The 16,838-nt window shown below is 36.7% G+C and overlaps 1 protein-coding gene across 2 annotated transcripts; it reads right to left on the reverse strand.

Annotated features, from left to right (window-relative positions):
• Window positions 1–735: 735 nt before the first annotated feature.
• On the reverse strand, window positions 736–14,880 carry caprin1b (cell cycle associated protein 1b). Of its 2 annotated transcripts, none has more exons than XM_052152791.1 (18): window positions 14,739–14,880; window positions 13,755–13,934; window positions 11,879–11,941; window positions 11,156–11,242; window positions 10,772–11,010; window positions 10,164–10,246; window positions 8,718–8,867; window positions 8,551–8,603; window positions 7,484–7,567; window positions 5,846–6,013; window positions 5,656–5,764; window positions 5,490–5,551; window positions 4,955–5,062; window positions 2,921–3,064; window positions 2,557–2,704; window positions 1,925–2,104; window positions 1,703–1,809; window positions 736–1,266 (listed from the first exon to the last, which is right to left on the reverse strand). In XM_052152791.1, the coding sequence occupies exons 2-18, from the start codon at window positions 13,932–13,934 to the stop codon at window positions 1,180–1,182; spliced, it is 2,052 nt and encodes a 683-aa protein (XP_052008751.1). In that variant the 5' UTR covers window positions 14,739–14,880; the 3' UTR covers window positions 736–1,179. The 2 variants fall into 2 exon arrangements, with proteins under 2 accessions (XP_052008751.1, XP_052008750.1); XM_052152790.1 differs by having other exon boundaries at window positions 1,925–2,128.
• Between the last annotated feature and the right edge of the window lie 1,958 nt (window positions 14,881–16,838).

Here is a 16,838-nt window from a genome sequence, read left to right on the forward strand (position 1 = left end):
TTTTACAAATAGAAACAGATGGCATGGCCCAACAGAGCCTAGATCTTAACAATCAATGAATCAGTCTGGGATTACATGGAGAGTCAGAAGTAATTGAGCCTAAATAAATAAAACTGTGGCAAGTTCTCCAAGATGCTTGGAACATCCTATCTGCATAAGTGTACTTGGAAGAATTAGTGCTGTTTTAAAGGCATAGGGTGGTGAGACTGATTTAGTTTTTTTATATACTGCTCTTTGAATGAAGTAAATTGACAGATGAAAATTATTCATGGTATTATATTTGAAAACATCCTCAGCAACATTATTCTCAACAGCCTAACATTTTTGCAGTTATGTATATAAACAATTATGACATTAATATCATGGCCACACTTTGAGGAAAACAATCAAACCACTCTCCTGTAAAATTTAGTTTCATGGAGTTGGCCACTTACTGAATTCACCACTTCATTTCCTATAATTAATAATGTATTAATGTAAATAGTCTATTCAATTGGCACATTGGACAATAGACAATACCCCTGAACTTATTTCCATGTAACGGATCATTACACAAAGCATTTACAAGCTGCTTCTCATGAGGTACTTAGTCAGATACTAATCCAATAACTGCCCAAAGTACAGTATGGAAATCAATACACAAGGCTCAAACACATTAGAAAAGGGAAATATCGCCAGTGAATAATGGCTTTATAATAAGAATAATTTCCGTTGCAGCATAACTTAAAACTGAAGCACAGGAACTGCAGCAGAAAAGGGTAATGCAACATCTTTATTGAAACTCTTGAAGCAACATCACTTTACAAACTGAGGGAAAATCTTTAAAAATGTACCAAAAAAAAAAAAAAATGTAAATTTCTTTTAGAAACCAAATGAGTTAATGTGAACAAAACCAGTAGGACAGAAAGAGAACTCCCAGTATTGGACCAGCTTTGGAGCGTATTTGAGCTTTATTTTGTACAAAAAAAATAAATTAATGAAATATTTCAAGTTTACAGGAATCTGTAAGAAACACAGGGTAGCTTTTAAAATCTTGACAGTTTTCAGCTTGCACTCAGAATCAGTGAACCATTTCCTCTTATTATGTCAGATCAATTCCGGGAAGAAAAAAATTTGGGATATGCACTTCAGTATTTCAATGTTCAGTGTGGTCCAGGATGTAAGGTCTGTTTACAAGGCTCAAGACCGCATGGCTGAGGCGTTTCCTCGAGGGGCCCCACGAGTACCTTGTCCAGCACCACGTTTATAGTTCGGCTGGTAACCATCCTGTGGAAAAATGAATATAACCATTAAGGCGAAATCCCTCTTTGGAAAGGTGACAAGTTATTCAGAGCTCTCATCGTTATTTTAAGCAGATACCGGGATAGTACATATGTCGAGCATTATGTCTAGCCTCCATCTTACGGGATATTCCCAATTATTTTTTTGATGATATAAAATTACACAACAGTGAACATTGTTTATGATTCTAATGTTCTTTTTATTTGGTCATCAAGTTCCTTTAGTTTTGCAATCCCTTATGGTCTCGTGACTTGTACGAGTGTGTCTAGACAGATATTAAATAGAATCTATACAGATATAAATATACACAAACAGTATTTATACAGTAGGTGCATATGTATATGCTCACTATGGTTGCATAATTCCAACCATCAATGTCACAAATAATAATGCTCAAACAAAAAAGGAGAAATTTGCTTACCCGTTGATAGTTGCTGTTGGAATAGTCCCGTGGAGCACTAAACTGGGTTTGTCCATATCCAGAATTTGCAGAGTTGGAGAAAGGTGGACGATAACCATCATATCCCCCTTGGATAAATTAGAAATCTTGAATGAGTCCTAAATCAACTATTTCAATTATCCTCCAATTTAAACCAATGGAACATCTACAAAAGCTGCAGAACATCAGAATGTTGTTCTGTACCTCTGAAACCATTGGATGGTCCTCTGTAGCCATTCATCACACCACGCAAGTTTCGTGGGCCACCACGAGACATGGCTCTGCTGTTGTAGAAGGACTGAGTCTGGCGGCCGAATCCATTTCCCTGGCCATTTGGCTGCTGGGACATGGGCTGGTGGCCAGTGGAGTTTGGAAGCGACTGGTCTGGAGAATGAAAGGCACCAACCACTGTTAAGACAGAAAGAAAACAGCTGAAAGTCTTATTTAAACCCCAACCTTTACCCCCAAAATTTAAATGCATACACTCACATTCATGTTGTCCTTAACCTTTTTAACTTTATTTTGTCCATGGAGCACAAAAAGAGAAGTAGTGTCGGTCACCATTAATTTCCATTGCACTGAAAAAATATGCAATGAAAGTGAATGGCGACAGAGGCTCTTATTCTGCCTAGCATCTCATTTTATGTTCCAAGGAAGAAAAAGTCATTGAAGTCTGGAAAACAAAAAGGTAGTTGAGTAAATAATAGAATTTTCATTGGTGAAATATCCCTTTAGGAGTAAGTGTGTGTGGGGGTGTACAGGAAAGGATAATTATTCACAGGATTACAAGGAGAGTATAAAATGGATGATCTGAGGGATTCTGAAGATTTTCTCACCAGACTGATCCGGTGGCATGTCTGTTTGCTCCACAGGGTGCTGCGTCTGGTTATTAAAACCCTGGCTATAGCTACTCTGGTACTGGCTGCCCTGCTTCACCGAGTCAGTGTCATTAGATGGTGGGACAGGCGCATTGAGGTTGAATACCTGTCAAGAAGAATGGATTGAGTATAAATTACAATTTTATAATTGCTCCATAACACAAAACCACCATTTTGAAGAAACTCCACCAGTTTCTTAAAACACTATTTGTTCAAATGCACATCCATTCTGTATAAAGCTAAAAGTAGATATTTTTCACAGAATGACCAATTAAAAGTTTTTCATAGCTAAAAATGTCTAATTACATTTGAGGCATGTTACCGTTTGCATTGACTGGAATGGGGCTGCGTTAACGTTGATGCCGCTGCCGTGCAAGGGTTTGGGGCTGGACTGGAACACTGGTGACTGTGAAGCAGGAGAAAGAGCAGTAGATGGAGGGGGCTGCTCTGTCAGGGACATGGAGGCCTACATGGAGAACACACAATTTACCAAAAATTCATGGCCAGTGATATTTTTTTCTGAATTCCATATCAACAGTTTATTTAAATTTGATCATCAAGGTGGGTTTAAATAAATAAATTAAACTTTAAATCAAATGAAAACATAATTAAACATTGTACAAAACTTTATCAAATAAGGAATAACTGACTCCAGCCCGGTCTCCGCTGTGCGTCAGGACCTTATTACCACCTTGGATGTGCATTATTTTTCAACAAATCAATGGGCCGGAGTCAATTATTCTGCTTATACCACAGTTACAACACCTTAAGACATCATTCAGGTACATGCGTTTTTTGGTTTTCATCCCTAAAACGCTCTTATGAGAAGAACTACTTTCTTTTGCCACGGATTCGGCGTCTTGCTCTGATAGAGCTCAAGCCTTCGTTGTTAGTTTGAAAACGTCACTTTAGAACTAGCAACGGAGGATTGTGAGGCTTGCGCTGCTTTACTGGAGCAATGAGGAAGTGCTTGAGTGTGAGTTTGTGTTTGAGGGATCCAAAAAGAAAAGCTCAGAAACTGAGTTCGCCTGTGAGATTACCTTTATTTGTTGCAGCTCTCGTCAGAAGTAACATCGCTTCAAATCACCAAGATGCAAGTTTAAGCACTTCTCGGCAGCAACTAGTGTCGGCCGATGTAAACCTTAACAACTGTTTTTAACCTACTGAGTTGCCGGTAACGTCACATTAGAACTAGCAACGGAGGATGAGCTGCTTTTCGGCATTGGAGTAACAAGGTAGTGCGCGTGTGTGAGAGCAAGAGATAGGGGGAGAGGTAGCGCAGTGCTTTCCATTATACCTATGTGAGGCTGATTAGGGTGAAATACAATAATAAAAAAAAAAAATTGCATATTAAAAAGTTATTTAGGATAATAGAAACCGTTGTATTTATCAAGTAAAGCGCGGCTCTACTTGCGAAACGAGTCTCAATTGGTGTGTGCGCGCATTCATGCGTATGAGCGTGTGTAAGTGCGGGGGAGACGAGGGAGCTTTTCAACCGAAATTGAAATAAACGTAGGATATTATAGACATTCTTAAACAATTTACCTTAACCATTGTCTTTGTTTATATGGTTATTTTGCTGTGGTAGCATGTATGGTGTGCGTGCGTGCGTGTGCACATAACTCAGTAGTGATATATTTCCATCATATTTTTTTTATTTTAATTGAGTTTTTATTTTGAATAAACATTTTTATGTCTGGAAAAGCAGGTCGCAACGTGACTCAAAGCGATTATTAAATTGCAAAAGACTGCTATTTATTTAAATATGTACTCCGTATGTGCCTCACACTACAACGGTTGTCATCTGCTACAAACAGAGCGTGCAATTGTCATGATAGCGTTTTCCGTGCATGCGCAAAGGATGAGTTTTAAAAAAGGTGTGCAGCTATACATTTCTCTCATTAAATCACAGCTTGTGTGGCTAAATAATCTCACTAGGATGGAACGCGGTTTTAATTTGTGCGCTGAATGTTTACAGAATGACATTCCTACGTCAGATGGTATCATTAGCATTTTTACTCAAAGTAATTCCGATACCGGTATCGATATCAGGACATCCCTAGTTTGTAGGCTAATTATAATCAGTAACTAACCTGCAAAACTAGCCAAGCTACTATTATTTTCCATGTAAGCAGGTTTAATGTCAGTAATCAGTGCATATTCATGTGATTGCCATTTCCATAAACAAATACTTGTGATTTATTCTTGATTATTTGCATATTAAGGTTTTAAGTTACATTAATAACCCAACACTGTCAGCAGTGCCAGGAAGAAACACTGGATTTCGACAAAACATTGTGGAATTTTGGAAGGATAATTAATTGAAATAACAATTATATGGGGGGTGACAGCTTACCTGCATATCATCAATGGATTCGGTCTGTGGTAGAGTATCAGCTGTGTGAGAGGACTGGTACATTGGTGGCGGTGTGAAGGTTTCTGGTGATGGAGAGACTATGGGGATCTGGGGAGAAAATAAATGTACAAAAATTTCGATTTAAATAAATCAACACAGTGACGTAACGGGATAATTCATCCCAAAATGAAAAGAATTCTCATTCATTAATTTACTCTTAATTGCCATTAAATTGTTCCAAACCGGTATGACCAAGTAAATGTTAGGTATTTTAAGTCTCAGTCAGCACTCACTTTCAATTCATCAATTTTTTTCTCTCCATACAATGAAGGTGAAAACTGACTGAGGCTGGTCAGTTTGTCGAACATCATCTTTTGTGTTCCACAGAAATAATGTATACAGTTTTGGCAGAGTATGTGGGTGAGTACATAATTTTCATGTTTGGATTAACTATCCTTTTAGTTTACTTTATGTTCTTTGTTCTCCATCAGTGCAAGTACAAGAAGTTTTTGATCACAAATTGAACTAAACGTACTTGTGAGGGTTCAGGCTGAATGGCAACTGCAGGAGGCTGTGTAAAATGAGATTCTGGGTGAGCTGTAGGTTGATACCAAAGACAAGTCCAGCGGTTAAGGACAATTATTGGAATGCTTCAACCATAATAAAAGCTGCACTACCATGGGACTTTAGTATGAACTTACTTGGTTGACACACCATCGAAGGCATGTCCATAATTGCTGCTGGCTTCATAGGTTGTGCGGATACAATAGCCGGATCAAGGGACTGGCCGTCAAAATCAAGCATGGATTCCTGTGAATGAGTGGTGCTTTTAAAATGTATAAACATGCTACATGTCATATGCCAAATTAAACCAATTTGCAAAAGGCTAACCTGCATGAAGTTGTACGGTCCCTGCATCTGTGCCATGAGATCCTGAACCACCTGCTTTCTAACCACAGGGTCTGAAGGGGGTGTGGGAGTCAACGTTCTCAGTGGGTGGGGCTCTGAGACAACAGGGGAGGGAGCCATCTGAACTGGCTGCTGCATGGAGTTAACCACCTGTAAAAGGCCCAAGTAGCTGATCAATGCTTTTGAAAAACAAACAACTATACACTAATCCAGGGCTACATAACTTTGGAAATCTCAGGGGCCACAAAGCAGGACCAATAAAGCCTTGAGGGCCACACTCTTAGAGTAATTCTTACATAGAATATTTATTAATTTTATAGTGAGAGTTAATTTTTAAAGTATAAAATATAAATTAGGGGTGTAACGGTTAAATTTTCTCATGGTTTAGTTTTATTTTCAAAGAGCCACTTTCTACTACAATATAGAAAACAGACATAATCAGTTTTTACTAAAATAAACCATGGTTTTACTATATATTGTAGTTACCATGGTTTTGATACTATTAACCCAAACATGCTTACATAATCGGGTCTTTAGAGACCAAGCACTTATATCTATCAAAAATGGACAGTGTCAAATTGTACAAATATTTTAAAGACAATCAGAAAATTAAATATTTTGATGTAGTTTGAGATAAATGCAACAAATCAGGACAATTCAAGAACAGGATTCGTTATTATCATACTGAAGGAAAAAACTAAAAAAAATGACACTTACACACCTCGGGTTTCTAGAGTCCCTATAAACCTTTGGTACTTAAACCATTATCAATTTTTTTGCAATTCTGATATTTTTGTTACACTATATATAGGAGATAGACTGAGGAATACTAAAGAGGTATGGACACAAATAACCCCCCCCAAAAGTACAGTCTAAATACCTGAGGTATGCATTTAAGGGTTAACAATGGTTTTAGTACAGTAATATTGCATTTATTTAATAACAATGTTTTTTTCTATAGCAATATTGTTGCACCATGACTGTAGTAACCTTGGTTAATTTTGTGGTTACTATGGTTTAACAAAAATACCATAGGAAAATTAACCAAGATTTTATTATAGTAGGCACAATTTAACCAAGGAACTGTCAAAGACACTGTCAACCAAAAGACAAAGTTCAGCATCACACAAACCTGAGATACGTTCAAAAAGAAGATAAATATTTCCTGTACTTATTCCAAAACTGCTCCAGTGACAAATCATTAGTAGCAATTTGTTCAACATTTATTGCGCTCTCATGCGAAGTAATGCGGTTAATGAATAATCAGTTGCGTGAAGATGTCTCAACACCTTTATTGCAGAATTAACTATTATTTTTTCTGTTATTACTGTTATAGTGATGATTATGCATATATGGTGAGCCATTCAAACAGGTTGCATTCGCTGTGATAAGTGACTCTCGAGCATGTGCATGTTTGAATGACAGAACGCATGTCCCACCCCCCCACCCCACCCACGCACTCTGATCTGCGATTCAGTGATACAGAAAATCACCGTAAATATTCTAGAAAATGGGCACATCACAATCAATCATACACATTTGGCATTGATAAATTGTTTTAAAAGATACTTGATGCCACATGTGTTGTAATACCAGGAGATGATTCCTAGAGTTGGTTACCTCCGTTTCTGCACTCCATTCCTCTCCATGCTCCTTGTCTCCACTACTGTAGGGGCTCTCTGAAACAAACTGCCTATTTACAAACTGGAGAGAAAAATCAAACTTAAAGAAAATAAAGATTGAAGTGGAAAATTAGTTTAGGTAAACTTATTAGGTCAACTTCATCTCACACTACAAGATCATAAAATAAAGGGTCAATAAATTGTTAAAATAAACGCACATACATACATATATATATTTATATAACTAAATATAATTAAAAAAAATTCTCTCTGGCCCAGAATGTAACAGTCACCAAAGTTCAGAATCAGTTAAGTATAGGCATAATTACTGAAAAGTTCTTCGCTCAGAACCAAAGAAGTTTGAAACAGCAGAGCAACAGCATGCTGTTTGCAAAAATTCCAGAACAAAGCAGCAACATGGCAGTGCTACCACTATTCCATAATCATTTACATCTGTCATACGTCTCATAGAACGGGGGCATGTGTTGAAAAGAGTTTGATTGGGTCGACTTTACAGTCAGAGGGAGTCTCTTAGTGTGTGATGCTCAGATTTTTCTGTAGCATTTTACATAGCCGGAAAGTGCGTGCTAGCTAGTATTTTAGCTTCTTTAGAAGAAGAAAAAAAAAGTCTCTACGCAAACAATCGTAAAGATAGAGGCAAGTTTGCACCAGCTCGCTAATAACTCTGCACACAGTTGTGTTCATGTTGACTGATCTTTACTGACTGTTGGAAGAAACAGAATTAGCTCAATAAGGTGCTTAGCAGCTTGTATGCAGTTTTTCTGAAAATGTATGCTGGCGAGCTGTTACAAACTACAGAAACAAACTCAAACACCTTAGTTTTGCCCAGATGTTGTTTCAAATTACATCACCGGTTCATTCTTCGATTTTGTGTAAAGTGCGCCGGGTGCCGTCATTCTTGCGAAGTTGTGAATTACAGTTGGTTAATCATAGTACAATTTCCGGTAACTTATTACAAAAGACCAAGAACCATTCGAGTCTCCATGATATGACCCTTTAAGCCAGCCAGGACAATATTTATATGGTTTTTAAAACATGTCTCACCTCTGTTGGCTCAATAGGAATGGGTTCTATGCATTCTTCCATAATTTCACCCACTGTTAGCAGAAAAGACAAAAGGTCAGAAATTATAAGAGAAATCAATCTGGATTACAGTTTCAGAATGACACAAGTCACTTGTGTCATATAAAATGAGAGGGAACACATTTTACCAGTGTCTGAGTGGTGCTCCTCTGCTTCAGACACTTCGACTACAGCTGTCTGCTTCTCTTCTTCTGCACAAACTCCGTTTTGATGAGATGGCACTCTGTCAAAGTAGCCACTCTGCAGAACACGCTCCAGTGTCTCATTCAGTGCTTTATCTGGTAGATGTAAGAAATCCCAATAAGTTTTCTTATGACTACTCTACTAATAACTTCAACACCATCTCTTGATATTTTTAATATATTGGTTTTAGGGTCCAAAACCTACTAGTGTTCAGTTCCAACTGAAAAAATTAAAATACATATTTTGTTAACTATTATTCAGCTAGCAGTTATCATACACCATATATAACAGCCAAGCTGATGAATAGCCAATGGATGTATTTATATGCCATGGGCCACATGATCCCCTGCAGAATACCATGGGAGGAAAGTACTAAAGGCTAGGAGCCATCCAAGGTAGTGCTGGGAAAATGGCAATATGTAAAAAAAACAAAAAAAACATTTGTTTTAAATTGCATTATCCAAAGACGGTGTCATTATACTAGTGGAGTGATTCTTGAGTCTCTGATTTAGTAGTAGCAAAAAAAAAGAATTAAAAGCTATACGTTTAAACAAATCAAATAGAAAGTATTACAAATATTTTTGTAAAATAGATCCATTCAGTAAACACAATTATAAATATCTACATTTATATACATCAAAAGGATGAAATACAATATTATTTTTAACTCTACCATCCATCTAAGGTAACCATACAACAGGTGAAAATATATTTTAGCACAAGTTGTCAGGTTCTATTTCAAGGTTAGGTTACACTGCTATATTCTGATGAAGACTTCATCTTCTCTTCATTCCCCCGATTGATCAAATTACTGTCAGTGTCCTTGGAGAGTTTCCCAACCCACTGCTGCAAGACCACAATTCTGATTTGGAAGGCAGAGGACATGGATCTTTCCAGTCCACCCACTGCTGAGTCAGGAAAGGCCTCCACCATTTAGCCTCATGGTTACATCATAAAGTAAAACCTTTCTAAAACGAATTGCTTTTAAATACCATCAAACAATATGCAACATCCTAAATCAGTAGAATATGTATATTACACAATTCTCCCTTTAATGGCGTATATAAATCTTCTTGAATCAACATGCACCAAGCAGAATTGTAAATGGAACCCAAAGAAACTGAAATTGGAAACTTGTTTACATATTTTAAATAATTTCTGAAACGTTCCCTTTTAAGACCAGCAAAAAGCTGATCACATCTTAAGCATTACTCAGACATCACTGAAGGAGTTGTCCATCACTGACGTGTCTATGTAAAGAATTCTATAACAAGAATGGGAAGAATTCTATATACAATACTTTGTCAAATATTTTAAAGATTATCATTGCAGTTTTCAGGAACTGTCATACTCTATAGACCCAAAAATGCTTTTGCAGTTCATTGACATACACGTTGTTCCAGCTATGGGCTTGTCCTTCCCCTCCAAGAGTTCCCATAAGTGCTGTGATGCTTCCTGATACTGGTCAGTTAACCTGGGTAAGATAAGAGAGAATTACTTTATGAATACACAGTACAATCTAAATGGTGTTTATCAACAGAAATGGTTAGCACATTAATATTCTTAGAAATTCACATTAAAGAGAGCCAACAAATAAAAGGAGATTTTTTTGTATGCACACTGGCAATCCAAATTCATTAACCCAAATTGAAAATGCAGGTTTGGGACAACATAAGGGTTTGAGTAACACCAATTCTCATTTTTGGGTGAACTAAACCATTAAGAGTGCAAAGTTACAAAGGATCTGGCAAATTCAAAAGCATACACAAACACTGTCAAGATCGAAACTTCTCTAAATTATTCTGATGGAGATCTAAATGCATGTAAATGTAAATATGGCCACCATTAAACCATATGCACACTATGCTTTCAAGATAGCTTCAGGTTACAGTTGGAAAACACTTGAGTTTTTTTTTTTTAAATCTCTTTACGTGCCATTACAACTGCCCACTTACACCCACAGGGTCAGTTATTATTGCATCAACATGGCCTATTTCACCTGATGGTTTGGTCACGTTCAGGCCCCACCAGCTTGTAAAACTCATCCAAGGCAGTTAGGTCACTCCCAGTCAGCAGTGAGGGACCTTCAGCTCCTTGCAACAGCTCCAGCCGCACATTCTCTTCCCCAAGTCGGTCGAGGAGGAACTGCAGCTCCAAAACCCTCTTCAGCCTTTTCTGCTCCACCTCCTCTCGCTGGAGCTGTTCCCGTCGCACCGCTTTCTTTACAGTCTTCTGGATCTGTAGGATGCACAAATCATTGTCACACAGATCCTACAGGCAACTCCCACCAACTTACTGTACATGTTATAAACAATATAACAAGTACAGTATATATAAATGGGGTGCCTTAAGGAAATAGCAAATTCAATTGTCATGTACTCACTTCTTGACCCAATGCCAAAAAGCTCTTCTGCAGCTCCCGTGCAAACTCAAGATTATTGGTTACTTCCTGGTACTTAGTCAGGGCTTCCTAAATGGATTCAGTAACAGGAGATATTTTATGGGGAAAAAAAAAAAAAAAAGGCAACCAATTGTAAACAGAAACAAACCATTAGAATTTTTCCTAACACCACAACACTATTCAGTAGCTTTTTATCAGAGGCGGCAAGGGAGGCAGAGCCTCCTCAAAATTCAGATCAGAAAAATAAATAGACTGTGCATAAATTATTACGAAATGCGAGCTCAAATTATATGTATAGCAGTAATATTTCTAAAATTACACCAGTGGAAAATGTTTCACTTCAGCTCCGTGTGCCATTAATGAGAGTTGAGCAATCACGGAATATAGGTGAAAAGTCACATGAGGAGGCTATAAGGGTGTTCGACTTGAACTGAATTCCGATTTACTGATCAACGAGATTTGCAAATAAATGCTTGTGGTTATCAACATAAAACCCCCCAAAAAAAATCTGTAAGGCGTTTAGCCTTAAAACTATGTAAACTTCCAATGGAACTGAAATATGAATTTACAGTTGACATAAAAATTAAAAAACCAAGAGATGACAATTTGCCTCATCTCAAAAGTCCCCCACACCCCACTAACACTATTATAACTTTAAATTAATAAATAAAAAATTAAAATAATAAAAAAAAACAGTTTACATACCAGCTGGTCCTGGTTGAGACGTTCTCCTTTGCTGTTCCTGGCCTGGTAGTCATCAAGCTTGCTCTGTAGAAAGAAAAGTATAAAGTAAAAAAAAATTGTAATGATTTAAGGCTAATATTATTGAAACATTAAAACTGCATCATTTTGTTTGAGAGAAAAGCAGGGCATAAGGGCATCCCCATAACCAAATTTGTAATTATGGAACACATTTTTCATTCATTGTGGAAATAAAGACCTAAAACTAAAGGACTTTATTTAAGAAAGCTCCAGCATGTGGTTGAATTATGAGAGGATTATCTTATATCAAGGTTCAGTGGGAGAGAGGCCAAGTTCACCTTACTCAAGTGAATATTCCGAGTCCTGACAAATCTTGTATTCATCAAAAAAGGAATACAGATTAATATAAATTATACCTCCCAAATGTAATTTATACAAGTAATGGTATTAATAAATGCAGCTTTTCTTTCATAATGAAATCCCTAAACGCGTTTTAAACCAGCTAAATAAAAGTATTAAAACCAATGTGATGCATCGCGTCAGTAAATTAATTCTCTTCAGTAAATCTCAGAAACCCGCAGAAATTCCGCAGGTACTGGAGGCCAAAGGCGCTCAATCATGAAGACACACACCTGTCTGACCCACTTATCTCGACACAACCACAAGAGCTTATAGCTTCGTTCCCAAAACATAAACAAACCATTTACATGCATAAGCGCGCCTGCAGTTTTACCATTTTTTAGCATGTCGCCATGTTAGTTTTATCTCCATGTGCGCGTGAAGATCATCGTGTTTACAGCAACAAAATGCGCCAGGAAATAACTTAGGAATTCATAGAGTGTTATAACGAGCAACTAGTACACGTAGCATGGAATATTGTGGATAAAACTGTCGAAATAACTGTAATAACGTCCAAATTAACATGCTAGCTCATAGATATCATGGGTTAGCTTGTGTTGAAACTGGATGCTAGCCGCTTAGCACCTGTGATTGATACAAAGAAAAACATCGGGGACCAACCTTTTGAACTTATAAACGATTAACATTGGGGTCGTTCAATCAAATGCATTTAAATGCAAAACGTCTCAAACAAATGTGTTTCAATCGAGCCTGGTTGGCTGGCAGGAGATTAGGAAAAAAAAATCAAATCTGTCATGTCAGGAAGATTTTGCATGAGCAGAAGGGTCAGAAATTAAGTGGTGCTAGGGGTAAAAATGCAACCAAAAGTGAGAAAAATGCCACTGAAATTCAAAATGTGGTGGCATAAAAATGCCCTCGTAATATAATTTTTTTAAATATCATCGGATAGTTATAAATCGGAGCATATTGTATTCTAATCCTAGTTATACATAGTATCACATAAAATATGATTTTATATATTCTCAGTCTTATTAAGGTTAAGAATGTATGTTAATAAACTGATTAATGTAAATAACAGTTTTTATATATATATATATATATACACACACACACACACATATACACACACACGTTTTTAAATCCAAAGGGCAATTAATGGCAGAAAACGTAATTTCTGATACTGATGAGCAGAGCAGTAAAATATATCATTCTTGTTGCACTCTAATCTGTCTTGGATAGTATTTTTCTGATGCAATTGAAACTTTGTAATGCAACACTTTTTGCAATGCTGTCCCCGCTTATGTTGTGTTCCTCTTTTATAAGGCGCTTTGGATAAAAGTGTCTGACAAATGAATAAATGTAATTGAACACTAAAGAATAAGGTATCTGAATAAGTGGAATAATCCCTTATGACAGTTAATATATACTTTAATTGTACATTTCCTATGGCAATGCTCAAATAATACTAATTCACTCAGTATGTTTGAATAGTAGTTCAAACTGGAAAGAGAAACTTCACCTTTTTCTTCTCCATATTGCGGACTTTCTTTTCAAGAACCACCAGCACCTGCTTCATGGCTTCTGATTGGGTTCCAGTCAGCTGGTTGCTGGCTGTTGTTTGGTTCATTGATCCGGGAGCGGATCCCAAGTCTGGGCTGGCAGACTTCACAGTCCTGGTGCCATTTGTTGCAGAGGGCATCTAATCAAGGATAAAGAACAGGTTTTATAGTTAATAAAAACATAAACTTATCCACATGTGTTCCTATATGATAACCTCTTAAAATAAGAATGTATTTGTTGTCACAATAATAATAAAAAAAAATAATAATAATAATGGCATTTGAGGTAATAAACGTTATATGAGTTTAAGTTTTATGGTTTGAGCCATCCAGCATTAGTTGTGGAGAAGACTCACTAAATAAACAGGTTATTAAAGGGTTAGTTTGAAAATAGTGAAACGTAGAAAAGCCAGTCTGCATGGTAGTAAGATGATCACCACCATAAGGACCAAAACGTGATGTGGGCTGCTTGTGACAAGGACAATGGTTTGATTGATGCTTTGATGGAAGAAATATTCATATTCGATCATATCAGATTTAAGAACTGATAATTATCCGCTGAGCGAGAAATCAGATTCCCCTTCTCTATTTTGTTTGGTAAAAAACTAAACATGTCCAAATGTTTTGTGAAGAAATACGGCAGATCGCCATTCCTGCAATTCCATTATATTACGAAATTAGTCTAGATTTTGCCTGATAATGTGTGGAGTTGACAATGACTGAGCAGTACAAAGAATAAAAATCTATCCACAATAACCATTCAATATTATATCTAAAAACCGGGCTCATCAGTGAAATTAAATGAGATGTTATTCCACAGATGCGAAGAGTAGAAGACATTGTCATAGGAAACCCATTGTCCGCATTTCAGACAGAAACTGTCCTTTTCATCACGGAATCCAGACAGTTCATCAGTGATTTGGATGATCTACGCAAGTTCTCACCTTTATGCGCAATATGTCCACAAGGGAGAAAACAAATCGGTGAGAGGTAAATAAGCCGAAGCGTTGATTGTGTTGCTTCTATTTTATCTTCTAATTTACTATGGGATCCGCCCCGCCGGCCTCACCGACAACTGAGAGCGACTAAAAGGCGAGGAAAAGGTTTATAATGAGGAAGGGCCCCTTTTTTTTAGACGTCCTGGATTTTGCCTGTGACCCACTGATATTTATTTACAGCCGATAATTACGAAAACTGGGCAACTCAACAGTATACATTTGAAGATAAACATGAAGTATGCGACGCAAAAGAAAGGGTCATGAAGTTGGCCGAAATATTACTAAAATGTATGAAGTCGCGAAACAGGCAAAAGAGAACCACCACAATCACAAAACTGACCTATTTTATATAAGTACGACTGTAAAGGAAAATCAACTAATTATGAATTTTGGGGGATATTATAATTAAGTGATTTCGGACAGGATTGTGGTACTGTGTTTTGATGTATTTTTATAGTTGTGATATTTTCCCGACTGAAGAGAAGTGCTGTTGTTTTCTAGAATGTGCTAAGTCGCCCACCCATCCGCGATTAAAAGTGCTTTACATAAAAAATATATATAAAGAAAATACAAGATTGAGAAAGTGTTGACTTGCCTAACCCTGAAAATGATCATGAATTGGTGCAAGGTCTCTTTCCAATTTAAAAGACCAAACAAATAAATATATTCAGGCTGCATCATTTTGGGAACACACCATTAGGTCTACACCTGAATCTGCAGAAACTGTTGTTCATCTTTTTTGGCATTGCCTATTTACAAAAAAAGCTTTTGCAAGATATTTCAGGATTTATTAAAAGTTACATTTATAATGAGTTTGAAAAGTTTTGGAAGGGTGTTACTTGGCTTTGTGGACAATGACCAATCTAAAAAGGACAAGTTTATATTCTAAATTAGCTTCTATTGCTTGCTAAGTTCCACATTCAAAAATCAAAGTATGCAAGCTCTAGACCTCTCTAGGTGTCTTTTTAAAGGAATTTGAGCAATACCTTATATTGATTGAACTGTATAAGAACAAAAATCTGTAAAAACATTGTCTGTTTGCAACACTTCCTTTTTTTTTTTTTTTTTTGTTCTTGCAGTTCTCTAAAGTGATTTTAAGTTGAAATGTTTTATATTTAAATTCACCCCTTTTATTGTCTGAGCATTAATACAAAACATTTCATAATAAAATATTTTTTGGGGAAACACACCACTGTATAGCACACAATCAGACGGCAGATGGCAGCAGAGAGATTCAGCCCGAAAACCCCGTTCAACTCCGATCATACGCTTGTCATTTTTCATTTTGTTAGCGTCATCCTTGGTTCTTGAGGGAATGACAACGAGACAGTGCGGGAATGTTCAGTCACTTCAGTGGGATTCAGGGCCGGACTGGGACACAATTTCAGGCCGGGAAATCCTACACCCATCCAGGCCATCCTATGCACCCAAATCAAATTTAGAAACACGGACAACCTTGTTTTTTCCCCTCTAAATTACATTTATTTCACAGTATGACCATAACATAAAAACATAAACAACCAACCTAGAAGTAAAGCAGTCCTAATATCAAATGGGTCTGCACATAACATACATACAAGCATTTACTCTAGAAGTCCAAAGCTGTTTCTACCTCTCTACTTCTCACTCATAAGTGTATATAAAAAATGTATGCATCATCTTTCATGTCAAATTCTTACATTTGATCAATAAATTCAGTTATAATAATAAGACACTATAGGGCTACCCATCAAATTAAAAAAATGTGCACTGCAGTTACAACTGCAATAATGTTATGAGACTGATGTTTTAAATAAATGTTTGAATATAAAAAAAAAATGCAATACTTAAACATTAAACTAAACCGCCAATAGGTGGCGGCAAGTGACCGACTTATTTAGTGAGTCATTCATACAAAAGATTCGTTCAAAACGCTGAATCATTCAGTAACAAAACACTGCGCTGCTGTAGCTTTCCTTTGGAACTATTTTAGTTGGTGAAATAGAACAAAAACAGTTAATATGGTTTGTGTCTAAAATGTAAGTAACTTAATAATAAATATTAACT

The sequence above is a fragment of the Xyrauchen texanus genome, chromosome 21, assembly GCF_025860055.1.
Source record: "Xyrauchen texanus isolate HMW12.3.18 chromosome 21, RBS_HiC_50CHRs, whole genome shotgun sequence".
NCBI lineage: Eukaryota > Metazoa > Chordata > Actinopteri > Cypriniformes > Catostomidae > Xyrauchen > Xyrauchen texanus.